General features: G+C 37.7%; 1 protein-coding gene across 1 annotated transcript in view; it reads left to right on the forward strand.

Moving 5' to 3' along the window:
- Window positions 1-7,080: 7,080 nt before the first annotated feature.
- rad50 (RAD50 homolog, double strand break repair protein) overlaps window positions 7,081-26,503 on the forward strand; it is a 31,861-nt gene continuing 12,438 nt past the window's right edge. Inside the window, exons 1-24 of the mRNA XM_044370504.1 lie at window positions 7,081-7,185; window positions 11,310-11,447; window positions 11,712-11,795; window positions 12,115-12,266; window positions 12,380-12,568; window positions 12,660-12,864; window positions 13,026-13,154; window positions 14,207-14,372; window positions 14,616-14,674; window positions 15,003-15,137; window positions 15,777-15,983; window positions 16,370-16,552; window positions 16,838-16,995; window positions 17,092-17,267; window positions 17,891-18,128; window positions 20,175-20,364; window positions 20,779-20,905; window positions 22,589-22,782; window positions 23,130-23,240; window positions 23,720-23,812; window positions 24,042-24,155; window positions 24,994-25,121; window positions 25,381-25,482; window positions 25,709-25,831. Coding sequence (XP_044226439.1) covers window positions 11,319-11,447; window positions 11,712-11,795; window positions 12,115-12,266; window positions 12,380-12,568; window positions 12,660-12,864; window positions 13,026-13,154; window positions 14,207-14,372; window positions 14,616-14,674; window positions 15,003-15,137; window positions 15,777-15,983; window positions 16,370-16,552; window positions 16,838-16,995; window positions 17,092-17,267; window positions 17,891-18,128; window positions 20,175-20,364; window positions 20,779-20,905; window positions 22,589-22,782; window positions 23,130-23,240; window positions 23,720-23,812; window positions 24,042-24,155; window positions 24,994-25,121; window positions 25,381-25,482; window positions 25,709-25,831 — 3,392 coding nt within the window. The 5' untranslated portion in view covers window positions 7,081-7,185; window positions 11,310-11,318. The remainder of the gene's footprint in view (window positions 7,186-11,309; window positions 11,448-11,711; window positions 11,796-12,114; window positions 12,267-12,379; window positions 12,569-12,659; window positions 12,865-13,025; window positions 13,155-14,206; window positions 14,373-14,615; window positions 14,675-15,002; window positions 15,138-15,776; window positions 15,984-16,369; window positions 16,553-16,837; window positions 16,996-17,091; window positions 17,268-17,890; window positions 18,129-20,174; window positions 20,365-20,778; window positions 20,906-22,588; window positions 22,783-23,129; window positions 23,241-23,719; window positions 23,813-24,041; window positions 24,156-24,993; window positions 25,122-25,380; window positions 25,483-25,708; window positions 25,832-26,503) is intronic.

Genomic DNA, 26,503 nt, shown 5'->3' on the forward strand with positions numbered 1-26,503 from the left:
CATGCATGTTTTAACAAGTACCCCACCAACTCCCAGTATGTGGTGATAAACCAGATGTCAAATCTAGATCTAACATTGCGTGTAGCTATAGTAGTGGCTCAAAAATCCTTTGGGTGATTATTATTATTTTTCTAGTGGTTGTCATAATTTAGAGATGTTCCTGCAACATGAAGCCATGCACCTTCAGAAGCCATATGCCTGATTAAGTGTCATAAAAAGGGGCAGCTCTGTCAAATCATTGTGTTTTAAAGTTTGACTAAAGTAAATGTCACAGATCTGTCATTAAAGGAATAGTCTGGTATTTTGGGATATATACGATTGTTCACTTTTTTTTTGCCAAGAGTCAAATGACAACATAGTAGTCCCATGTTTGTATACTACATAAGTTGTACAGTTAGCATAAAGAATGGAAGCAGGGGGAAATAGCTAGCTGGGTTCAAAGGTTAAAAATAAATCTGCTTACCGGCACCTCTAAAAATTCTAATTTTCTGTAAAATGTGATGCATTGCATTGCAAGACTGCTGGCAGAAACATGTCATGGAAACTATGGAATTATTGATGGCACTATATAGTGCATAATTCGAAATTCAGAATTCAGACACTCAAATAAAATGGCAGAAGATATATAGAAGAAGAAGCTAATATAGCCAGCTGTTCTCCCCCTGCTTCCAGTCTTTATGCTAGGCTAATTGTCTCCTGGCTCAATAGATTTATATTTATGAGCTTGGTATCCATCTTCTCATCTAGCTCTCAGGGGGGCAGCAAACAAGCCTATTTCCCAACTATTTCAACTATTGCTTCAAAATAAAAAGTAATTGGCTCATGGCTTGACAAGTTTCGAAGAATCACATTAGTGTTACAGTTCTTTGCCCAGGTCCACACAATAGAAATGAGACTGATGCATTATGTATTGTACAGATCGCTGATGTTATGACTTTGGAATAACATTTTGGAAGTGATGCATGCAAAGTGAACAAGAGCGATAGTAATGCAGCCAATAGCTTTGGCACCAGGGTCATATTCAAGCACACTACTGTAATGAATGGCTTATAGGCAGACCCTTGTCACAGAGACATAAGGACATCTGCAGCTAATAAGATAAATAATACATTTATCTGATTCAGGTGTGCCAATATGCAAGCACTGTCAAGTATCAATTATACTGTCAAGCACCTAAATCAAACATAGCCATTGTTAATTTTATTGGTTGCAGCTGCCCATTATACAGTTTGTGTGGATTTGATATGACATTGTTATTAATGTTGTGTGTCACACAGTAATTTATACTCGCCCCTGGCAAGTGCACATACAGAGACAAACACAAAGAGGAAACTTCAGTGACTTCATTACTGCCATTCACAACGAAAATCTATGTATTCATTATCCCCCTCCATCTCTTTACCCATAGCACTTGTTTTATATCCACCAAACCACTTGTCTTTCTGATTAGAAAGTCACCAAGAGTGGGAACACACTCAAGGGCATAGAAGCAAGAATACCAGCTTTTCTCTCTGATAAGCAGTTGCTAAGTGAGCAAAACAACTCCAGTAAGAGATATTTGTTGGTGAATTACTGAATAGATTTGACTTTATTTGGATGCAAAGGAAATCTTTGTACACAGATTAAATAAGAATACTTGGATATGTTAAGTGGGTAGAAATTGGCATGTGTGACATCATCTGATACTCGGTCCACAGCAGTGTACATGTCCACACTGTCAATAATCATTAACAAGCACTGTGATTGGTCTGTATATACACCTGTGTCTTTTTTCCTGCCACTTATTCAGTGCTGAGCACCTTTCTCTTTTTTCAACATATTCACTGATCTCATAGACCATCTCCTCTTCCAATATAATTTCCTTCTTGATAATACCACACAATTCACTTTTTCTCATTTCCAATGAATTTTTAATGTTCACATAATTTCTTTTGGTATCGAGACATTGTCTGCAATTTTGTAAAGGAAGGGGTATGCACAAAATAAATTGGCTCATACAATGTGTCGTCTGAACACTTCCATCTCAAAAACTGCCTCCTTCCTCGAAGGCACTGATAGTGTTGCACTTGTTTGTACACATGAAAGGTGTCAGAAATAGTGTATTACTTTCACACATCCACACACCTGGCCAATCACAGTGTGGCATTGGTATGAATATCAGAAAATTGGTTCAGGAAAGATATCGAAACAGCCCCCCTATCTGAGGTCGGACAGGTGTGAGGGGAAGAGATTTCAGACATTGTCAGATGATTTGACATGAACTTCAGCTGAAGTATAATGATGCAATAACTCTGAAACTGATCGTCCGACAAGCATGCACACTTCACGCAGTGATTATCCAGGTGTGCTGAAGTGAGAAAGTAGGCTGGTTTGAACTTTTATCTCAAGTTTATTTTTTCATTCTTTACACAACTATTTCTTTCACTTTTTGTGTGTACAAATGTCTAAAACACTAGGAATATGTTCCAGGAGAGACTGTCTGCGGTTGTCCCCATTTGTATAAGTCATTGTGCCTTCTCTACCACTGCAGGCTTTTCAGCATAACTTCAAATGTGGCCATTTGGAACAGTTATTAACACTGGAGACGTGCTCCGACGACAATTTGTAGAAAAAATTTGTAGTTTGAAGTGTACTGAACCTTTTAAAGTGACCTCTGAACTCCCTGCATAACCAATACATATGAAGAGAAACAATTGAATCTCCATGAACACATGAACATATAAAATTATTATTATTATTATCCAGCAAAATCTAGTGTCTTTGTTGACTTAAGGCATATTTAGCTGGATCAGGTCTAGATGTGCCTATCATTCATAATATTTAATCCTTGGCTGCCATTTTGACCCAACTTGAGTGATTAAATTTCTATCCAGGGAATATTTTTCTTCATATAATGGGAGTAAAGTGAAGTCAAAAAAGTGTTCAAAGGAATGAGAACAACAGAAACTTTTAGAGTGAACTGTCTTGCATTAAACATCTTAATGAAAATATTATTATTATTGTTTCTCAGATGACAACATTTCTTCCCTTTAATATCATAAAACATTCATAAAACATGTGAAAGAGGTCATTTGATTATTAGTAATTTTAATCTGTACATTTGCCACAGAAAACATGAAGCTGTTCTATTTTTATTTCTTATCCCTGTGAAGTGAAACCTATCGAGTTCTTTTTGGAGGAGACAGCCTACTCCACTGAAACTCAAACTCATTTTGACAATTCCTGACTGTGTGGGAGGCGCTGTGCCAGATATACACAAGCAGCAGGACTCTGAAATCAAAAAGAAGGAAAAAAATGTTTTAAGACATTCCAGCGCTTATCCTTTAAGGCCCTGAGCACATCATAAATGTGAAGTCAAACAGCTAAAAATGTCACTCTGACAAAGCCACACCAAGAAGTAACTCCTCATGAAAGAATGTACTGTGCTTGCTGAGAGATTCATACACAGATCAATATGTACTTATTTTGACAGGCATTGCTCCAGAGAGGTACAACTGACATGTTGTGATTCTTTTTTTTTTTCTTTTCTTTTGAGTTAAAAGGTTTTCAGCCTTATTATCCAACATTATAAATCAGGAAATGGATGTAAAAAAGAAACAGCAGGGATGAGTGTGTCAAGAAGGGGGTGAAATTCTGCTTTTCAGAACTCAATCTGTCTCTATTTTCGGCTCAAAACCATCTTAAGGCCACTAGCTGAAATGGGTCCGCCCCAGAGCACTCAGTGGGGTAGAAACTAAATCCAGCAATTCACTGGAAAAGAAAAACAGTTGCTTCACACACAAAAATAAAAAACAATTATTAATCGCTTAGAAGGATTATTGTTGGTTACTGCGCTTTGAAATGTATAATTTTCCGTGAAATGTATCATTTCAGTCAATCACACAGCAGTCCACCCAGAGTGTACTCTGACTCATCATCAAATCAATGAGCTTTTCTTGTCTTTTGGCCTCAAGTCTTTTCAGATCAACTTTCTCTTTCAAGAATCTCACAGAAGCTCTCCAGTGAACGGACGTACTGAAGTTGACTTGCCATCCAGACACCTTCTCGGGATTTAATAAAATATTGGATATTGGCTGCAGTTTTTGTGAAAGGAGTGTATAAAATGTCAAAAACCAGACAGTTCGGTGAAAGGTAACTCAGTCACCAGTCAGTTCGACTGGTGACTGCTGTTGACTGTTGGTCAAGAACATCTCATTTACCTTTTTAGAAGAAAAAACTGCTTTCTAATTTTAATGAATTATTTATGTTAATTTATGTTACTACATCAACATTGTTTCCCCTCTGACTACTTCCTCTTGCTCCCTAGTGCCTCCTGTCTTTTCCACATCTTTCCCCTACTCTGTCCTTGCCTGCTCTCCCACCATATTTTGATGATAAGCAGGAGAGAACCAGCTGGTTCCCGGTTTGTCCGTGTGATTATCAAAAATGCCAAGTAAACCAATTCCATTAGCCATTTAGACAAGCAGGGTGACCGTGGGCATGTGGGATTAGGCTTTCACACTCAAACACATACACATATTAACACACAAATATACCACTAGTGGTCCAACGCAAGACACAAGGTCATGACATTTTCATGTCAGGACAGGATGAAAATAGAAAGAGGGCCATGAGCTGGACAGACTGAGGCACAATGAGTCAGTGGGCTGATAACACAGACAGACTGAATCAGTGGGCTGAAAGCAGAAGGCAGTTTGTGGGAGTGTGTGTGTGTGTGTGTGTGTGTGTGTGTGTGTGTGTGTGTGTGTGTGCTACATTCTTTAAAGGGGGGAGAGACAGGAGAGGAAGTCAGAGAGATGATGTTCTCAGGTTTTTAGGGGGTTAGCTGCAGGTGGTGGACACCAGTCCTGCAGGTCCCTGTGGATGTCTGCAAACTGTTCTTCAACCCCAAACACATGGTAAAAATAACTCCTGTGTCTTTATCCTTATTACTGTACATTTATTTCCTCCTTCCCTTTCTCACACACACATACACACACTGTTTCTCTGCTGTCTTACAAGTATATCCTTACTCATATCATCTGTTTTTTTATTCAGTTTATTTTTAATATTAAGTATGTGGAGGAAGACTTGAGGAAAACTATTTGTTTAAAAGCTCAACATTTCTTTCCTTTGTCAATGTAAATGTTTACAGACCAAATTATACCCGTATGTATCGTACTGTTTTTACATTTGTGCTTGCAATTTATTGTAATTTGTTATGTAAATTCTTGAAATGTGTATTAATTAAACATATTCTCTTTACTGCTCTGTCAAGGCATCTCATCTGCATCTAACTGGCTTATAATAAATGAAATACTGAAATGGCCAACAGCCTCACAGGAACTGTCACAGCAATACTCCAACAACAGACAAGCAATATGAGGAGAGGAGAAGAACACTATGGTGTGATTCATGAGGTTTGGCAGTGAGGTTTGGCAGCAATGACTTCTCCACAGGGAAACACTGTCCTCTTGTGGCAAATGTTTTGAATTGAGATTGTCAAGAGCATATAATAATGATAAGACTTTACAAGAATGAAACCTGAATGTGTCAAATTCAAAACAGACAAACCTACCTAGATATAGTTCAAGCACAAGCACTAATTTGTTTTGTGGCATTCAAAACTAAGATGGTGCCTTACTTAAACTTTTAAGCAACTATGCACTAAAAGATCAAGCATACCAAGACTAGAAAAGTTACAATTGCTTTGTAATCCTTAAATGATAAGGCTGATGGCATTCTATATTTTTTCCTATTGTCAACAAAGCCCATGAAAATAACAAAACCAACACTAAGTATAGTATTGCTCATGTAGCCAAAGCCTGACATGGCTCATTCATCTGTGCCATAGAGCTCCATTGTAGTCCAAAAACTATTAAACTCAAATTAATGAGCTACACTGTCGCACTAAGTGACATGTTTCTTAGTAGTAATGGGCATGGACACTGTAGTTTGAATATATCCCATATGCTGCACACCATCCTGCTGCCATAAATAATCCCTGGAGCACTGAATGTGTATTGAAAATACACTGCTGAAAATAGTCCCCAACAAAATGCACTATAGTCTTTACTCATGTTTTAGTAACATTTTCTGAAACTACAGTTCCCAGCTGTTTTAGGATTTATTTTGGGGATGAAGAAGCAGAAATTTTTCAAAAAAGGCTCCAAATGCAGATAATATTTAGATATAGTTATATTAGTATATTTAAAGAGCATAGTCTAAATGGAAATAAAACAGCCTTAAAGGACGGGTTCACAATTTTAAAGTCTGTCTTGAAACAACAGTCAAGTGCCCAAATGAACATTGAAATAGGTTTTTCTTGCTGTAATCATTCGTCCTGTCCATACTGACCATTAGAAGATTCCTTCATAATGCGCCTACAATGTAAGTGATGGGGATCAAATTCCAAACGCCTCCCTCTGTGCAAAAATGCATTTAAAAGTTTGTCTGAAGTGAATATTAAGCTTCATCCAAATTAGTCAAATCAAGTAGATATCTTTCAATGTCACAGTCTTTTCAGTGCAAAAGTCCCTGTTTTTGTTACTATTCTGCCGACGCAGCTCAACAGGGGAACACTGTCTGAGGAAGCACAAAGAAGGAATTTGATGCTAAAAAGACTGTAAATGTGGCAGATATCCTCTTAATATGACTAACTCACACTACTAAAGCCTCATATAAGATTCAGATAAACTTTTTAAATACATTTTTGCACAAAATGACTGTGTGGACAGACGGTGGATTAGTTAGTTACATTGAAAGCACATTTGAAGGGGATATTAACAGCCAGTATGAACAGGAGGAATGATTACAGCGAGCAAAACCTCTTTCAGTGCTCATTTGGGCACCTGACTGTTGTTTTAAGACACATTTAAAGAACTGTAAACCTATCCTTTCATAAAATAGATGAAAAGAACTGAAAAAAAGGAAAGGTTACCTCTGGTTGGAGTTTACCAGGCATCACAGAAAAAGATTGAGCTCGGCTGACCTTTTGTCATAGAAAAGGAATTAATAGCAGAGTTGATTAGTTGCTGTAAATGTGATTTGGTGGGGATGACCGTTCTATACGTTCACGTTCTATGTCCACGCTCCTAATCCCGGAAGTCAGGAGTCGTCGTTTGTACGTCACATATTGTCACATCCCCTACAGCGCGAAAACTGTACTTTCACATCTGAGCTGCACAACTGTAACAACACTCTGCTGTGAGTTGAATTCTTAGCATAAATACGACTGTAGACTACTGCTATTAACGAAAGTCATTCTTGTTTTACTCCATAGAGGTGCACTCTCTTGAACAGTGTGTTTGTTAGCTGGTACGTAGCAGGATAGCCAAACTTACGTTGTTAGCTAGCATGCTGACTTTAATGTGAGTAAGTAACTTTAGCTTCTCTCACATTCAACTCATTAACATTGGAAAATTAACGACTGTTAACTTGCATGAACAGCTACCTCTGAATACCGTATCCACGTGGTAATACAGACTATTTCGGGTGTTTATGTTTGAATTTACAATGAAGTTTTGGAAACTGGGGGTTAGTTGTTGTGTGATTTGCCTTAAATATGTATTTTAACTTCATCAAGAGATCAGCATAGATGAGATGAGCCAGGCCTGCGCAGAATCAATGAACGGTGACCATAGCACAATGCACGCAGGTGTTACAGTGTATTTGGTTACCCATCAGATTGTGTGACCTGCAGTATAAGAAGTACTCAGATCCTTTACTTAAGTAAAACTATCAATACTACAATGTAAAAAATACTCCATTACAAGTAGTAATACTGCATTTAAAATCATGCTCAAGTAAAAGTATAGTATTAGTATTATTAAGTAAGTATAACCAGCTAAATTTACTTAAAAGTACTAAAGTAAATACTAATTTTGCAGAAATTCAGACACATTTTCTGCAAAATTAGTATTTACTTTAGTATTTTAAGTAGGATTTTAAGTGCAGGACTTTTACTTGTAATGGAATATTTTTACATTTTACATTTTTTTGTGGTATTTATAGTTTTACTTAAGTAAAGGATCTAAGTACTTCTTCCAACACTGCAGGTTACAGAGTGTGATGAGTCACCAAATATGGTGTAACACTGGTTAGAATTGTGTCTGACTTGGGTCTTGTGTCTAACTTACATCCCAAGTCCCTTAAATCGCATTCATGTTTCCCTCACTTGCGTCCTTTCCTTGGATCTTAGTCCCTCCCACCCAGGATGCATGGAGAGACAGAAGGGGTGCTTTTAGGAGTTAGGAACCCCAGGTGTATCCTATGCGGAAGTTTTTTACACCCCTTTGATCGAATGTGTTTATTGACTGGTCAGCTAACTGTTGTTGTAATACAGTAGATTAGCAGAAAACTACCTGTGGAACAGGAATGATGGCACCAACAGCAGCTGATCATATTTATTCATAAAATAAAAATGACCAAATCATGAATCAATCACAAAAACACTCTTCTAACTTTATTATTGTTTTTCATAAGCCAAAGGGTTCTCCTTTCTTCTTTTTGGTTTTAGTAGGCCTATATCTCAGCTCCTTCAGAAAAATATGATGCCAGACAGCTGCACGTCTCCTATAAAATCATCCTGAGCCTGAAAGGGACGACAGACTTTCACAAACTAAATAATCAACATTTTATTAAGACATATTCTGCAGGCTACAGCTGTTTTTGTTGTTCCCTTATGTCGATTGTGTTCTTTCAGTAAATAACAGATTTAAGTTGTCTATTTGTGTTTATTTATTCTGTGACAGACAGACGCTGCTATAGATCTATAATCAAATGGTAAAAATTGGAGCAGTTATCAGGTGTTTTTCTTCCAGCTATCACTATGTAGAAATTATTAAGTAAGTGTTAATTATTGTACATGAATTTTAAGTTTAAAATGTGACATGAAGATTCTCATCTGTACATATGTGCAGCTCTGACAGTCTGAATACTTAACAGATTGGCTAAAAGATATGTCTATTTCTGTTTTTCCTCCCCTCTTGCATTTTGAGTGGGTTTGATTTGTGTTTTATTTTATTTATTTGTTTGTGCATTACAAAATACTTTTTATACAGTATGCACACAAAGACATATAGGCACGAAACAAACTTTTACCTGCATATACTCAGCTATTCATTCATTTAAAATAAATAAAGATTTGTGCAGGAGAGGTAGGAAGCTAAAAGGTTATAAAAAGACCTTTCGCAAAAACTCAAGACAAGATAAATTCCATAGAAAAAATAGTCATTTTGTTTTATTTGAATTTCTTTATTTCAGGAATGAGATGTGAATGAGTTTGATTCATCTGACGGCAGCTGGTGGTCGACATGTTGACTTCCAAGTAGTGATCCACTCGCTGCAGTGGTTAAATTTCTATGTAAAATAGCCGATTTAGCCTAATATTGGAGATTACAGAATAAATGCTGTTTTGATTATTACAAGGTACTAGGTAATTTTAATGGGCTGTACTCTTATCATACAGAACATAATTAAGACGATGTTTAGTGAGTAAAGTTACTACAAGCTTGATTAGATTGATTTGATAACATTTTATTAAATCAGATGTAAATATTTCTGTGACTTCCTGTATATTCTTTGAAGGCTGCTGGAAACTGTCCAACTTGACTGCAGCTCTTTGTCATTGCCCCCCCCCCCCCCCCCCCCCCTCCGCTGCTGCCACCTGATCCCGTTCACTTTCAAGTCGAGGCCCAGTTCATCTCAAACAAGCCTATTGATCTTTGTTAACTGATTGAAACTGCGCAGGGGACACTTATTTTGATTGTTCCTGTACTTGAATCTAGAGCCGCAACAATTAGTCGATTAATCAATTAGTTGCCAACTCTTAAATTAATCGACAACTATTTTGATAATCAGTTAATCGTTTTGTGTCATTTTTTTAAGAAAAAATGTCCAAATTCTCTAATTCCAGCTTCTCAAATGTAAACATTTTCTGGTTTCTTTAGTATTCACTGGCATTAAACTGAATATATTTGGGTATTGGTTGGACGGGACAAAACAAGACATTTGAGGATGTCAATTTGGGCTCAGTGAAACTGTCATCAACATTTTTCACCATTTTCTAACATGTTATAGACCAAACAGCTAATTGATTTGTAGAGAAAATAACTGACAGATTAATTGATAATGAAAATAATTATTAGTTGCAGTCCTACTTTAATCCTGTTTATAACAAAACCATAGGTCATATGTGGATTAGAGGTGATATAGTCATAACTGATGATAAACAAAACACAAAGTAATTTAATAGTAACATTTTTCACCCAGTTATTCCTAAACCGTTTCATGTCAAGACCCTGTTCACAGACACTGGGCCTGTTTCAGCCACATTCAGTGTCTTTTGCTACAGGACTTGACAAATGTTTGGACTGTGTTTTAAGAGATAGGAGCAGAGAAAGTGAAACCTCTTACCAATAAGAATTAAATTAATATTGTAATAGTAAAAAGAAATAGTAATTTTGCTTGCTATCCCTTGGACACACTCAGTGGGAGTACTTAGGTCCCATTTTGGGAACCACAGGTACCCTATAAGTAATATCAAAGCAAACTCAACTGCCTGCTGTGCTGAGTTGTCAGACATAATAATGGCTTTTTAGCAGATGCATCACTGTACAGATAATGTACTGAAGTCAATGGATTATACCAAGTGAATGTTAGACTGCCATTCATTCAAAATGTACAGGATAAACAACATGTGTTGCCCAACTGCCCTGGCTGTGTCCAATGCTTTTGATTAAAGATGAAACTCATACAGATCACATACAGAACTAACAAAGATGTACAGAGTAAATTAGGATGAGTTTAACTGTTGACTGAGATTGTTCATACTGTGGAGTTCTTACATACAAATGAGTTGTACTATCAATTGCTTGGTGAAAAACATGTCAGAATTGTCTGTAGATCAATTGGTGTCCCCTACTGTTCTTTGATTGAAATACAGCCGCTCAAAAAAAAAGAGGAAAATTGTGTTCACTTTTTCAGCAAAGTACCTTTTAACAATATAAAGATTCTTTTGTAAAGGCATTTTTTGCTAAAAGAGTTGTCAGTGTAAATTAGGAGATATAATGTGCAAACAAACAACAACTTCAAAACCCATAATCTGCAGTCAGCAGATTAACTGATATTTCTGGTAACCGCGACAAACCTGTTTGTCTATGTGGCTGCAGCAGAATTTTAAGGTGGTATTGCTGCTTAGAAGTCAGCAATGCTCCACTGCTTTATGTTCTTCAGCTAATCTCAGCGAAATACTTGGCATGGTCCATCTTGTTTTCATTGCTGCTGCTGATTAAAGTTGAGTGTCTTCCTTTTTTCTGTTTTTCTTTCAGAAAGCAAAAATGTCGAAAATAGACAAGATGAGCATCTTAGGGGTGAGGAGCTTCGGGGTCGAGGACAAAGACAAACAAGTCATCTCTTTTTTTACTCCTCTGACTGTGCTGGTTGGACCCAATGGAGCGGGGAAAACGGTACGAGAACTTTTGAATGAGAGTAAAGGTTGACAGTAAAGCGTGACCTCTCGAGAATGAACAAGACAGTTGACAGTATGCCTCTGAGATCATTCAGAGATCAGTTCATTGGAATTAGGCTTGCTGGTCTGATGATCTGTCCTCTTTTTTTCATATTTTGCAAGTGGCCACTGCAAAAGTTTGGTAGAATATTACTGAATGATAAATGCAACTCTCATGTTTTGATTCTTGTGCATTGTGACTCCTTTTTATTTTTGTTTTCAGACTATAATTGAGTGCCTTAAGTATGCAACATCAGGAGAGCTTCCCCCTGGATCTAAAGGAGGTGCATTTGTTCATGATCCAAAGGTGAGCTCACTCTGTTGTATCAGAGTTGGCACTGAATGAGTTTCAGTAGCTGAATTTATACATTTTTAGAGCAATTTTCCATAGGATGTCATTCTTCTTGACTACTTTACAATTTAAATTCTTCTATAATAAGCAGGATAGGTTATTTTACTCAGTCAGTGGTGCATTGGGCATCAAAAGTTAGTTGACTCCTAACTCCTCTATACCTGTGCTAGACATCTTTATCTGCCAAATTCATCTTCTACAATCCTGTCTGATCTTATGTGAGATGTATCCAGGCGATCTATGTTAACTTAAAAGTCATGCTGTGTGATTCCAGGATGCCCATGAGACGGACGTGCGAGCACAGATTCGACTCTTATTCACCGACGTCAAAGGAGAGAAAGTGACCATCCAGCGCTCCATGTCCTGCACTCAGAAGGCAAAGAACTACTCCTTCAAAAGTTTAGAGCAGGTCATCACCAGATTAAAGTAAGCCCAAAGTCTGAAGTTTCTTGACCTAAAAAAAAATCGATTTTTCTTAACTGATATTAATGTTACATAGCCCCTTTCTTTATGTGTGACCTCCATTGTCATTCATCCAGAGACGGTGAGAAGGAAAGAAGCTTGTCGTCCAAGTGTGGTGAACTGGACCGGGAGATGATTTCTGCACTGGGTGTGTCAAAGCCTGTGCTGAATAATGTCATCTTCTGTCACCAAGAAGAGTCTAACTGGCCGCTTTGTGAGGGTAAAGCACTCAAAGAGAAGTTTGACTCCATCTTCGCTGCAACCAAGTAAAGCCAACTCATTCTTACATGTTTGTGTTTTTTTTTTTTCCGTATATCTCCATTAGAAGGACTCTGTATCACGATCTCTTTCTCCCAGGTATATCAAAGCTCTGGACACGATGCGACAGCTGCGTCTCAAACAGGGCCAGACAGTCAAAGAGTGTCAGGTGGAGCTGCGCTACTTGAAGCAGAACAAGGAGAAAGCCCAGCAGATTAGAGACACCGTGGCCACAAAGGAGGCTCAGCTGATGGCCTCTAAAGACAACGTCCAGCAGATAGAGAACCAGATTGATCCACTTGAGGTGGGTTAATGATTGTGTGTTTGTGTTTTCTTTTCATCTTACAGCTGTAATCATCAAACATAGTGCATTTGACCAAACAAACATTTTAGATATTTCATATTTATGAAAGTTAATTGAAAGGTCTGTAGTACAACTGTCATGTTAATCAATTTCTTTTTCAGAATCGACTGACAGATATTGACTTTAAACTGGGGAAGGTGATGAAGCTGGACAACGACATCAAAGCTTTAGACAGCAGGAAGAAACAGATGGAGGAGGACAACAAGGAGCTGGAGGAAACCATGGAACAGGTAACAAGGAACAATATGTGCATATGCTAACAAATATCAGTTTTTAATTTTTATGATGGAAAAATTGAAAAGAAATCATTTAATGGAGAACTTTGATGGAGACTTTGAATGGAAAAACAGATGCATGTAGGAAGGAACACTGGTTTCAGCATCAAAATCACTGCTCACCCTCCACTGATTGTGGAGGCTAAAATGTTTTGGGAAATATGACAAGAGGTTTGAGATAAATAAGGATGGATAAAAAGAATGAGAGGGAAAATGAAATGCATGAATGAAGATTAGGTTTAAAAGAGGTAATTGCAGCAGGTTTGTTTTTCTAACACCTGCTTAATAGCACTCCAGAGTCCACTCTGTAAGAAGTGTCATTATCCTAAATGGGGAACTAATAAAAAGACTGAAGATGGTGAATGAGGCTGTTGTAATTCTGTAATGACAAGCCAGTTCATTACTGGCCTGTAATGATATGAATGTCTTTGACAACAGTTTGATGTGTCTGCTCTCTGCCAAGAACGTCTTCCTTCCTTTTGTTTGGTACTTCTCATCCATATTCACGTGTGTTTTGAAGAGTGTTTGTTGTTGTTGTGGGAAAGTGAAAGTGTGACTGAATGGAAGAATAAACATTTTGTGTTTGTCAAAATTAAGACCACAGTTGCCACAAACAACATGGCTTTCTGTTTCAAAAGCAGTTGTAAAACATGTAAAAATTCAAATCAGAATGGAGGATCACCACGAGGTGTTTGTTTTGTGCTGTAAAGCAATTAAACACATTTCCTGTGAAATAAAATTTATAGAAGCTGTCAGTTTTATGGCCAGTGATCTTGTTTGTTTATTTAAGGTGCACAAATTCTTCAAACTTAATGTAGTAATCATGTAACACTTGCACGTGTACACCTGTAGTAAGTGTATGATATGTTTTTAACCAGATCCATAAGTGCATATATTTTTATCACGGATGGCCCCTGTGGAGTCAAACCTCTGACCCCGACAGTTTGTAAATATGTACTCAGTGAGCTTCAGAGCCACACTAAGCCAGTGAACTGTATCTGTGGCAGGTGTTCCAGGGCTCAGACGAGCAGCTGCAGGAGACGTACCAGAACCACCAGAAGACGGTGAGGGAGAAGGAGCGGAGGCTGACAGACTGCCAGAAGGAGCAAGAGAGAGCTGGCCGGGAATGTCAGAGACTCAACAGAGTCAAGGCTGATCTCCTGGTAGAGCAAGGTACACTCACACCATTTAATTAATCAGGTTTTTAGTCTTACTTTTTTCTTTTAACAGCACACATTATTGAATGCACATGCACAATAGCAGAATCAAACCTAGAAGCTGGTTAGGACTCAAAACACTCAGAAAAAACCATAGAGATTGAGAGATGGACATGTGGACAGACAGGTTCATAAAGAGAGATATTTCCTGAAGACTAAATAAGACTACTTAGCTGCTTAAATCTCACTCTTTTCACAGGTCGGCTACAGCTGGAAGCTGACCGCCACACTCAAAACATCAAAAACCGCGACACTCAGGTGAGAGAAAGAGGAAAAAAAACAACTGTGCATTTTACCTCATCACTAAACACACTCATACTTGTTTTATAGGGATGCACTTAAATCTTTGATGACATCTAGTTTCTGCTAAATGAATCTAATTAACTTCTGTAAACTCATAACACAGACATGTACCGTAACTACTAAAGACTAAATATTGTTTCTTATACAGAGAAAAAAACACTTTTGAGAGGTTGACAATATGTTGAAAATTAAAACTGTAACCACATATTAAGAATATTTTTGAAAAAATACACATTAGAAGTGCTCAGATATCTCTTTCACTCACTTCTCCTCTCTCTTGCAGGTTCGCGCTTTGTCATCCTACCTGGAAATGGAGGGTTATGACCGACCGCCCTTCACAACTCTTCAGCTTGAGAGCTTCAATCGTCATGTCACACAGAGACTGGAGCAGGAAAAAGAGACAGTCAGTCAGGTTATGGTAAGAAAACCTCACACCATTTCTCCTCCTCATACTGGACGAGATGTTCAGAATCAATCAAGTACCACAATAGAAAGCATCTGTTTTGACCACACATATTTTATTTGATTGTCAGAGATTTAAGATATACATTTAAAATATGCAAGGGTTTTGGAAACTGGGTTTGTCTATTAAGACTGGTAGTCGCAGCATAGAGATGTGGCTTCATTATGTGAATAGTATTTGTATATTTTTTGCAATGTGCTGGAACTCAAGATCAAGATCCAGTAACAAGGTTCCTAATTGTTTTTTCAAGTCGTCATTTTTTTTTCCAATCATTAAAGGAAAGGCCTACAGATGACACACTGAGGCCAGACTGTTCATACATCTCTGCTCTGCACCCACCAACATACCAAAATTATTTTATTGCAGTTTTATACCTAAACATTTTGCACTGCCTGTGATGCAATATTTCTCAAATTATTTTTATCATCTTAATCATGCTGTTGTCTTAATCTAAAGTGTATGTGTCAGTTTACATGTCTTTTAAATTTTAATTCTACCTGCAGGAGGATTGTCAGGAATAGTCAATTAGACCAGACCATGAATAAATGTGCTATTCATGTTCTTATACCTCCTCATATTATTCTTTCCACTCAGGCGGACCTGCAGGAAAAGGAGCAGCAGAAGCAGCAGTCCATTGATGAAATGAGAGATAAGAAGACTGGCCTGGAGAGAACAGTGGAGCTGAAGAGAGACCTGCAGGGAAAGAAACAGCAAGAACTGAGGAACGTCAGGACAGAGCTGCAGAGGCTGGAGGGTTCGTCTAGCCGACTGCAGGAGCTGGAAAATGAATTGGCAAAAGCAGTGAGTATACAAACTGTGGATATGACAAGGCTCTCTTAGGTTGTGTGAATTTTAATAGTTGTGTATAAAACAGTGTGTCTGCTTGTCTGTTGTTTTCTTTAAGTCACTCTCCCTTTCTCTTTCTGCCAGAGAAGTTTTATAAAATACTGTACTAAGGACACCTTATTTGTATTCGCACAAAAGTATGTGCATATCTTTCCAGGAGCATTAAAGAAGGATTATTTCTATTAAGTTTCTTTTTCCTTTAATCATTTTTATTTATTTTGTTACTTGAAGAATCTCTGTTACTGTACTGTTAAACCAACAGATTCAACATACAGCTCCCTTTTATTCTTAAGGGTTGTGTATACTGATGGCACTACTTTTTTTTTTTTTTTTTTTTGTAGGAGCGTGAGCTGCAGAGCGCAGTGCAGAGCTCCAATGTGGAGGAGCTAAAAGTCGAGGTTGGGGAACTCCAGAGAGAAAAAGCTGAACTTGACCGCACACAGAGACAGCTCGACCAAGAGATGGCGATGCTTAACACACACACATCTGCACGCACACAGATGGACATGTTGAAAAAGGACAAGGTGATTCATAACCTATTTTGACTAGAAGGCAACTAGTGTTGAACATTACTTATGTTTCTGGCCTCAGACTTGTGCTTCTCGCACTTTTAAACTGTTTCAAAACATCAGAAATACAAACTACTGTACTCTACTATTACTTAATTCCTCTACCTCTCTGTCTCTGTAGAGGGTAGTAACACTAAGCGAGTGACTTTGGTTGTTGGTAATTTAATGCTTTTCTTCTTCCCTGTCGTCTTTTCTGTCTCTGTTTACTCTCCTCTCACCTTTACTCTTTTCTTCCTCCAGATGGAGAAGGAGGAGCAGGTACGTAAGATCAAGTCTCGCCACAGCGAGGATCTAGTGTCATTGCTGGGCCACTTTCCCAACAAAAGAGAGCTGGAGGACTGGATCTATACCAAGTCGAAGGAAGTCAACAGTACCAGGGACAGACTCACCAAACTCAAGTTTGTATGATTTATTTATATTTATTTACATCTCTCTTATAAAATCTCTTTTTGTGGCACTGACCAGTATGATGTTGTGGTTTTCATTATTCTCAGTAAGGACCTGGCATCAAGTGAGCAGAATAAAAGCCACATTGCTTCTGAACTGCGTAAGAAGGAGCAGCAGTTAACCAGTGACGAAGAAAAGTTCTTCAATGTGTGTGGCAGTCAGGATCTGGAGCAGGACCTGGGCAAACTGCAGGAAGATCTGGAGAAGATATCCAAACAAAGAGGTGAAAGCTCTTAATAAAAGAAAATAAAAGATAACAAACACTAATATGAGTGAAGACTTGGGGAAGAGCTTTATGGAGAGTTGAGATGACATTTTGAGTGGAACAAAAAAATCGACAAATCAGACAAGTAAGGCCAAGCACTCAGTGGATGACGAGATGTGTCCCAAAGAAATCCAGAATCTGCATGTTGCTGCTGCCCTGATTTGAAGGGGTCCATGTGCCTCTGTTTAAATTGTGCTCTTTATGCTCTTTACTTCATTACTTTGACTTTAAAGTTGGTGACTCTGTCAGAAATCACTCCCTATTTGCTACGTAGTGTACTATATTCACCCTCTGCTATTTTATTTGATTGCTCTAAGGGTGAGATTTATGCACTATACAGTGCCCTCAAATATTCCCACAGTGAAAAAGAAAAACGTTGTGTCCATAGCATGTACGTTACTTTTTATTCAGCATCCCACAATACAATGCTTGCTATTTGGTAGATCTGTGAATCTAACAAAACCAACATTATGTCAAGTGGGGGTGTTCTAATCCTAGTAGTAGTTCTCCTCGAGATATAAGTAGTATAAATGAAGATATAATAAATTAGTTCTCTCCTTCTCCACCTGTTCTTTTTATAGCCATGCTAGCTGGAGCCACAGCAGTGTATACCCAGTTCATCAGCCAGCTGACAGAGGAGAGGGAGCCCTGCTGCCCTGTGTGCCAGCGGATGTTCCCGTCAGAGTCTGACCTGCAGGAAGTAATCAGCGACATGCAGTCCAAACTACGCCTGGTGCCAGACAAACTGAAAAACACTGAGCAGGACCTAAAGAGGAAGGAGAGGAGGAGGGATGAGATGATGACTCTTAGACCTGTCAGGTATAGTGTAATATGTGTACCGGACTTTGGTATACAGAATTATCAAAAAAAAAAATTGAATGCACTTTCAAATAGGGCTTCAGCTACAAACATCAGTATCAGTTCAGCATCAAACTCTCTGAACCTGACAATCCAACAAGCACACCCTCTTGATTATACCCCTATCTATGATGACTTTTTGCCCCACCTGTCGTCGTTTTTATAACGATTTCATTATCAATTCATTTTGTTTCATAAAGTGATAAAATGATTGCTGGACTTTTTAAACAGACTTGATTTTAATTGATGAACAAGAAAAAAAACAACAAAATGATGAACAGGTGTCAAGCTCTACACTACCACAAGGAATCTCTAGCATAACACACAGTGGATGAACAGCACACTGACATGTCAGGTGTGCTCAGGAATGGTCTTCTGTTTTGTCCATAAATACATTTTACATCAGCTTGAGCATTATCTTTATTGGTGTATGTACACATTAGAACATCTTGCACTAGGTTACATTAATTACGAATGATCAAGACAATTAAAAATGGTAAAGCAGTTAAAAAATCCCTCATGTATTCATTCAGTCACCCAGTCGTACCACACTAAAAATAGATACTCAGCTGTGTTTATTCAAGCAACATGACATGTAGAGAGAGGAGGATGAGTTCTCACCAGCTCGCTGGGGCTGTGTACCACATAATTGTTATACTGAATTTGATTTATAAAAATAAATAAATAACCATGAAAAATATGTGAAGGATAAAAATGGAATTCATCTTTTAAAAACGAAAACTGTCAACAAAGTCCTCTACTGCCGATTGGACAGACAGACTTTATTTTCATAGTTTTCCATAACCTGTTTAATTCACCTTCTTTCTGGAAAATGAGTATCTGTGTTTTTGGTAATTGGTCTCTTTACACCATTTACACCATTCACATGTATGTGGAGTATAAATGATTGTTTCATTAAGTTATGAAACAACGATGTTATGTTCCTTGTAATTCGATGTCATTCATTTACAACATGAAGAACAAAAAGTATTCAGTTGATTTATATATTCGTTTTTATATTCAATTTAATATGAAATATTCAAAGGTACTTTCAGATCTGATTAATTTGTGTATATTTCTAGATCAGGAGTGTAAGACTAACTTCCTCTTGTTCTTTCCCTCCTTCCGTTTCTTTGTTAAAGAAAATAGAGAGCAGCTTTTATGAAGTGTACTCCACTAGATGGAGCTAGATTCTCATTTGAATGAGATTTTATCTTTTCATTCTCTTCTCTGTCCATTCATGACCCGAGGAGAACCCTACAGTCAAGAGTGTAGTGAACCAACAGCTACTCTCTTTTTATATCTAACCTTTCAGCAAGATGAGAGATATTCAAACATCCATTTTATGAATCGAGTGTGAGTAAAGTTCATTCAAAAGAAATGAACATACAAATCGGAAGCATGAAAACACCATTACATAACAGTGGCTTGTAAAACAAAAGAAACTAAATACACACTGATTTAATTGACAGTCCAATTACCTTTGTATTACAGGGGAATGGTGAGCTGAAGTAAACTATTTATTTTCTCTTTGACATAATGCAATGTTCAAAGCCTGATAAACAAACCAGAAAAACTATGAGAAATTCAGTGCTCTGGATCTGGATCCTGGATTTTACATGTGCCAATTTAGTGGAGACTTATCCAACTGCTATTGTCATGGTAGAAAAAGTCCCTCAACTTAGACTGAAGCATCTTAAGTTAACGTGATACATTGTCAGAAATGAGTTTGCTTAATTTATAGCCTTTATTTTGCTTGATGCTAGATGCATATGAAAGTGAAAGTTAGTCAAGTGTTTTAAGTGAACCTTTAGAGCAAAAATTGTAGATAATTTTAAAGGTTGTGTTGAAACTTGTGGGGTAACTCTAAAATTCTGAGAGTAAGTGGGGATTCATTCATCCATCCATCTATAGGTGAGCTTCAGAGATATCAGTTACCTGAATAACTGCAGGGAGTCAAAGACCTTTTACTCAAAGTATATTCCTTTTCTCTTTCCTGTCTCACAGGCAGTCCATTGTACAGTATCAGGAAAAAGAGTTGCCTGAGTTGAGAAACCGCCTGCAGAGTGTGAACAGAGAAATTGAGAGGCTTAAGAGCGATGTGGAAGAGCAGGAGGCTCGGCTGGGTACCCTGATGTCAGAGGGGGAAACAGCCAAGGCTTGCCTGCAGGACATAACTCTCATGGACAAACACCTGGTACCATTCTCCTCTCTATTTCAATCTCTCTAACCACCTCTGTCTCTTCACATGCTGTGCACTCCGATATTCAATAAAGACACAGCCAGTACCTGCCTATGTTCTTTTAATTTTTCTTCCACTCTCTCTCTCTTTGAATCTTTCCAACCTCTCTGTCTCCATGCCCTCTTCCCTCAGATATAATCTCTCCTCTTTTCTTTTCCTTGTCTGCACCGCTTCTCATTTTCTCTGTTTTTCTTGATATCTAAGTTGCAAATGACAGCAGCATCAGAGAAGAAAAGTGATTAAATTAGCACCTGAGTCGTAACACTCACGAGTTTTGGGTCATTAAGAAACATCACAAGAGACTGCATTCTGGAAATTGCTGTACACCACTTTCTTTCACTTTAATGTAAACATTTTTTTTCTTTCCAGATGGACCTTAAAGAGGTGGAGAGGAAAATAGCTCAGCAAGCAGCTAAACTCCAGGGAGTAGACCTGACCAGAACCATCCAGCAAGTCAGTCAGGAGAAACAGGAGACTCAACACAAGCTAGACACCAGTAAGATGATATCACACAGACATACCTACGTACAGGCCAAATTCATTTTTATACAATTTGCATCATATGTTGTAGTTTTTTCATCCCTGCTGCTTTACTACTCAGATTTACTGTAATTGCTGAGATATAGGGCTCATCTCTTTGTTTTGCTTTTACAAAGAGAGATGTTGGTTGTAATTTTGACACTGACTTTCATTTTCTCTTCTAAACTCAAAGAGAAATTAGATAGTCAAGTCAAAATGGACTTGTTTCAAAGCTTTGCATTGGCTTGTGTAATATATAAGACTTGTTTTATTTGTAAGTTGTAAAAAAAAACATCTTCTAGACACACAGACATATACACACATACAGAAAGACAAACATATACACATGTATAAGAAAATATAAGGAGATGTAAAGCCAACTATTGTAAATTAATAGTGTTTGAGATATACTCCTACTTGTCCAGTAGGTTTACAGGGGACATTTGTAAAGATGAACATTACATAAAAAGAAGAGATGATCTTAGACTTGGTCAATAATAAAAAGGATGGAAAATGTATAATCTCAGTATGACTTTCCCCCCAAAAAACTGATGATTCCAGTTACCTGTAAGACCCTCGTTGAATTGTTGGTTTCTATTGAAAGCAGTGAACATTTTCTTTTATTCCACTTGCATCATTGTCCGCAAAACACATTATAAAAGCTTGTAAGAAAATGGTCTAAGCTCAAAGGTCCACTCACTAGCTGTCTCTTACTAGACAGATGTTAACATTCTTCATTTCAGGGTTTTGATGGTCTTCGTTCATCAGATGGACACATGTGTTATGGACACTGCTCTGTCCATAACACATGTATGGACACTGGACAGTGTCACTGGACAGAGCAGAGCAGAGACATCCTTGTTTTTAGCATTATCTATTAAGTTTTTATATATTAGTCTTGCTTCAAAAATAGGTGACAATGTGGATGTACTTTAGCCATTTAGTAGACTAAAGGTTCAGAAATTGAGGAATGTGTTTTTCCTACCTTTGGCCACAACATACTTTTGTCAATAATAAACTCGGACAGTTGACAAATGCTTAAAATAGGTAATAATCAATTAAGTGATTGATTTGATTTATTGATTGGGACAGTATGCAGTCTTAAATGTTAAAGATGCACTGCACTGGAGTTAGCTTGAAGCTAATTTGCATCCGTGGTCACCCACAATCAAAACATACAACAGTACAACAGCAAACAGTACAAAGCAAAAAAAAAAACCCCCAAAAAACCCCAAACAAAAACAAAACAAAAAAAAACACACAGAACACACCATACAAAACACAAAATACAAAGCTACACACAACAGCACATCACATAGACCCACAATGTCAATCAGAAACTAACAATGCAAACTAGACTCAGTGGTCACACAGCTGATTGGTCTTTAGTAATGTTTTTAGTTTGGCCTTGAAGGGACCAGCGTGTTTTCTTTCATCTCTACATTATTTTTCATCAATTTTTCATCAGTTACTGTATTTTCAATACTCATTCATTACATTTTTGTGTGACAACACAAAATCTCCACACTGATAAGCACTTGTTGGTCCCTAGCAGTTATTGCACAGTTGTACATTGTTGACTTCTCATCAGGACTGAGATGGAAGTTGAAAGATTGTATTTTTTTTCTTTGCCTATTTGTAACCATTTGTATCCTTACAGCTTCCAGCAAGATGGAGCTGAAACGTAAACTGATCCAGGACCAGCAGGATCAGATTCAGATACTGAAAAGTGCTGTGAATGAGACGAGAGCAGAGAAACTCCAGCTGAGCAGTGATATGCAGAAACAGCAGCAGCTGGAGGAGCAGTGTGTTGAATTCACCACTGAGATACAGACCTTAACCAGGGACATCAGGGTACATTTTGTTGTTTTTGTTTATGCCAGCTTCTTCTTTCAAGTTGATATAAACCTATAAAGACCCTCAATTTCAGTAGCTCACACAAAAATATACAGGGCAAAGAAATTTTAAAGGTTTTTGAGTGTGGGGGACATGTGTGGATGTTTGGTTTGAGTGGAATTTATTGGCCCCTTCTCCAGTAGGTGTTGCAGAGATTCAGGTCTTGATACTGTGTATAGACATGCTATTTGTTGTAAATTTTCTTTTTGATGATACATTTTCATTTTATTTACATACAATTTATGTCCTTCAAAACAGTTCAGTGTTTTCTCTCCATCCCTATTTCTTACTTTGTGTCCATCCAGGACGCGAAGGAACAGCTGTCCCCTTTGTCTGCCGCTCTGGAGAAGCTGCAGCAGGAGAAGCAGGAGCTGGTGGAGCGCAAAAGGCAGAAGCAGGAAGAGGGGCAAGAAAAGGTGGACACATTCTCCCTTTTGTCTCTTTTCTGTGTTTAATCAAATTTAGCAGCAAACTGTCGTTACACTCTCATGAAGGACTGGACTAGGTAGTTTTTGTCCTCCTTTCTCTCTTATCTCTTTACTCATTACTCCGTCTACTTTTGATTGAACTGGAACAAGTGACGATGGCTCTTTCCTGTTCTTTTCTGTTGCTTTTCCTTAACACATAACCACTGGATATAATAGTGTAATTTTCAACAGTGAGATAACATTATTTGAAAAAGTTAAAGTAATGTAAAATGTAATGTCAAATTATCAGGAAATGTGACTGTAGTTAAGGTTAGGGTTAAGAGTGTATTCTGACAGTGATGGCAATACAAAAAATGGTAAGGATGGACTAAAAGCTGTTTGACAAACCTAAATGCCTTCTGCTACATTCTTTGGATACCTTTGGGTATCTTAATCTAGTCACTATTCTAACACTTTGTTACTTACAGATCGGATCCATTAAAGAGAGAGTAAAGGCAATCGCCACCTTGGAAAGAGACATCACCAAATACGTGGATGAGGGCAAAGATGAATACAAAGAGGTAATATGTGTGCCACTATCATACTTGATACGTCAGTTTTTCCAACTCTTCAATTGGTCATTTTGTAATGGACATTATTAAGCTAAAGCTTCGGAATAAAAAGGTAAATAAAATATGTCTTTATCCACTTTGAAACAGCAGAGAAGCTCAGCTCTAGTTGTGTTAGATGAATCATTTTTGAAAGTATTCAAAAACAACAACAACAATGACACTATTTATTGTTTTGCAGCAAAAAGAGTCTGAGCTTCAAGAAACCAACACCCAGCTCCATGAGGCTGAGAAACATAAAGAGAAGATCAACAAGGAGATGGGAAACATCCGTCAGGACATAGACACTCAAAAAGTAAAAATCATTATTATCTTCATTCTTATCTTTCAGTCTTGTTTTCTGCCACTTTTTAAAAGTAAATTCTAAGTTTAACAATCTCAACAATGGCTTATTATTGTGAAAGTGCCTAAACTACTCCACCAATCCAGTTACATTGTACTGGTTAGTGCAAAGTATGTCAATATTATATTGATATTGTGATATGAGACTAGGTTTTTGTCGTAGATCTTGGATGTTGTAATATCATGATGTGATATAAATGTTGCCTTTTCCTGGTTTTAAAGGCTGCATTACAGTAAAGTGATGTAATTTCTGAACTTACCAGACTGTTCTAGCTGTTCTTTTATTTCACTTAGTCATTATATCCACATTATTGATGATTATTTATCAAAAATCTCATTGCGTAAATATTTTGTGAAAGCACCAATAGTCATCCCTACAATATTATGTCAATATCGATATTGAGGTATTTGGTCAAAAATATTGTGATATTTGATTTGGTCCATATCGCCCAGTCCTACTTGAACATTCCATACTCCATCCAGTTTTACAGTAAAACACCCAGTAGAGTCTGGATTTCTGGCACAACTTCACCTGTTTGCAAGGTACATGATAAAGGAAAGCAATATGTAAGGGTAAAATCTCCAGCAACAATTGTAGCAGCTTTAAAAGCAACTTTGTCAGACTGACGCATTTCATCTTGTGGCCTTTATAAGGGTTGACCCTGTACAACACCTACCCGGCTCCTCTTCTATCATTACTTTGTAACCTACATTTTCCTTTGCTATTTAGTCACATCACGGTATTCAGGTAAGTTGTGCTTTGCGGGAACTAAACTTTTTTAATTTTTTAGGTCCAGGAGCGCTGGTTGCAGGACAACCTGACCTTGAGGAAGCGTGTTGAGGAGTTAAAGGAGGTGGTGGTGAAACGCGAGGCTCTTATGAAAGACATGGGCAATATGCAAGTCTTGCAGCTACGCCAGTAAGAGCACTACATCGTTATTAATTGTCTGCCAGGTCAATCAATATAAAATAGTGATAAAAGCGCACCAAGCTGCACAAAGGTTAACTTGTCAAGACAGTCCCAATATCTTTTTACCTCAGCAGTGTCACACTTTTAAGAAAGGTTACTGTTGGATTTACATCTTGGTAGACACTCCAGTGAAATCAGGGTCACACCAGTGGTAATATGAGAAGTTAGTCACAGTGTTTTTACTTTGTTTCTTTCTGTGGTTGTGCAGAGAGCGACGTGAGGCAGAACGCAAACTGGAAGACTTGAAGAAGAACCGCAGCATTGCATTGGGTCGTCAGAAAGGCTTTGAGGAGGAGATAATGCATTACAGGTGAGATATGCAGATCTATTGTTAACTTTATATACTACATAGTTGAACTTCTCTGTAGTTTTTGGGCAAGAAACACACAGGTAATTGTTTCACTGCTTTCACATATCCAGCCCTCTGACTGCCATTACTGGTGAATTCTGCTTCATATTAATATTAATAATATAATATATTAATATGATTGTTTTTTTCATGAATTGAACTTGCTCTTTGAATTGATTGCTTGCAGGAAAGAGCTGCGAGAAGACCAGTATGAAAAAGCTGATGAGCGATACAAAAACAAGATGATCACAATGAGGACAACAGAGCTGGTCATTAAAGACCTGGATCTCTACTATAAGGCCCTTGATCAGTAAGTGTTACCTTAATATATACACACACACTTATAGCAGGCATTAACCACAAAATATTTCTCAATTCAATTAAAGTTAAACTAATTATGGATTCCAATGGAGCATAGGTATAAATGTAAGGGTGAGTGTTGTTCTTCTTTGTTTTTGAATGTTTTGAATTATAATCAACAGCTTTGTTGTCTGAACTAACAAACACAAAGCAATTACTAAGACAGTTTTCTCCCATAATTTTTATACTTAAGAACTCCAGCTGAAATCAGTTCCAGTGTAAGGTGATAAACCTTGAATCAATATTACAATAATACCTTTAGATTATTGTATATTGTTTCATTGTATTGTATATGTACGTGTTGTGTCTCCCCTATAATTGTACAGGAGTACAAGTATAACCCCCGCCAGGCCAAAAAAATATTTTTTTTAATCCCAAAAATAACACCGAATATCCATTCATTTGGAAATCAGTAGGGTTTGGGAGTCTCTGTGCAATGCATGGTGCAGTGCTGCTCCAAAATGTGAATCAACCTCTGTGTCATTACTTGGTAAACACTTGGTAGTGTAGCTCCTTCAAGGAGTGGGGCAGTGTGTAGCAAACGTGCGGTTGAGAGAGAGAGAGCATGTGTGTGATGCTGAGGCTGCAGCTAGGGGAGTAACCCACCTACCGTCAGAGAGCA

The sequence above is a fragment of the Thunnus albacares genome, chromosome 13 (genome assembly GCF_914725855.1).
Source record: "Thunnus albacares chromosome 13, fThuAlb1.1, whole genome shotgun sequence".
In the NCBI taxonomy this organism is placed as follows: Eukaryota; Metazoa; Chordata; class Actinopteri; order Scombriformes; family Scombridae; genus Thunnus; species Thunnus albacares.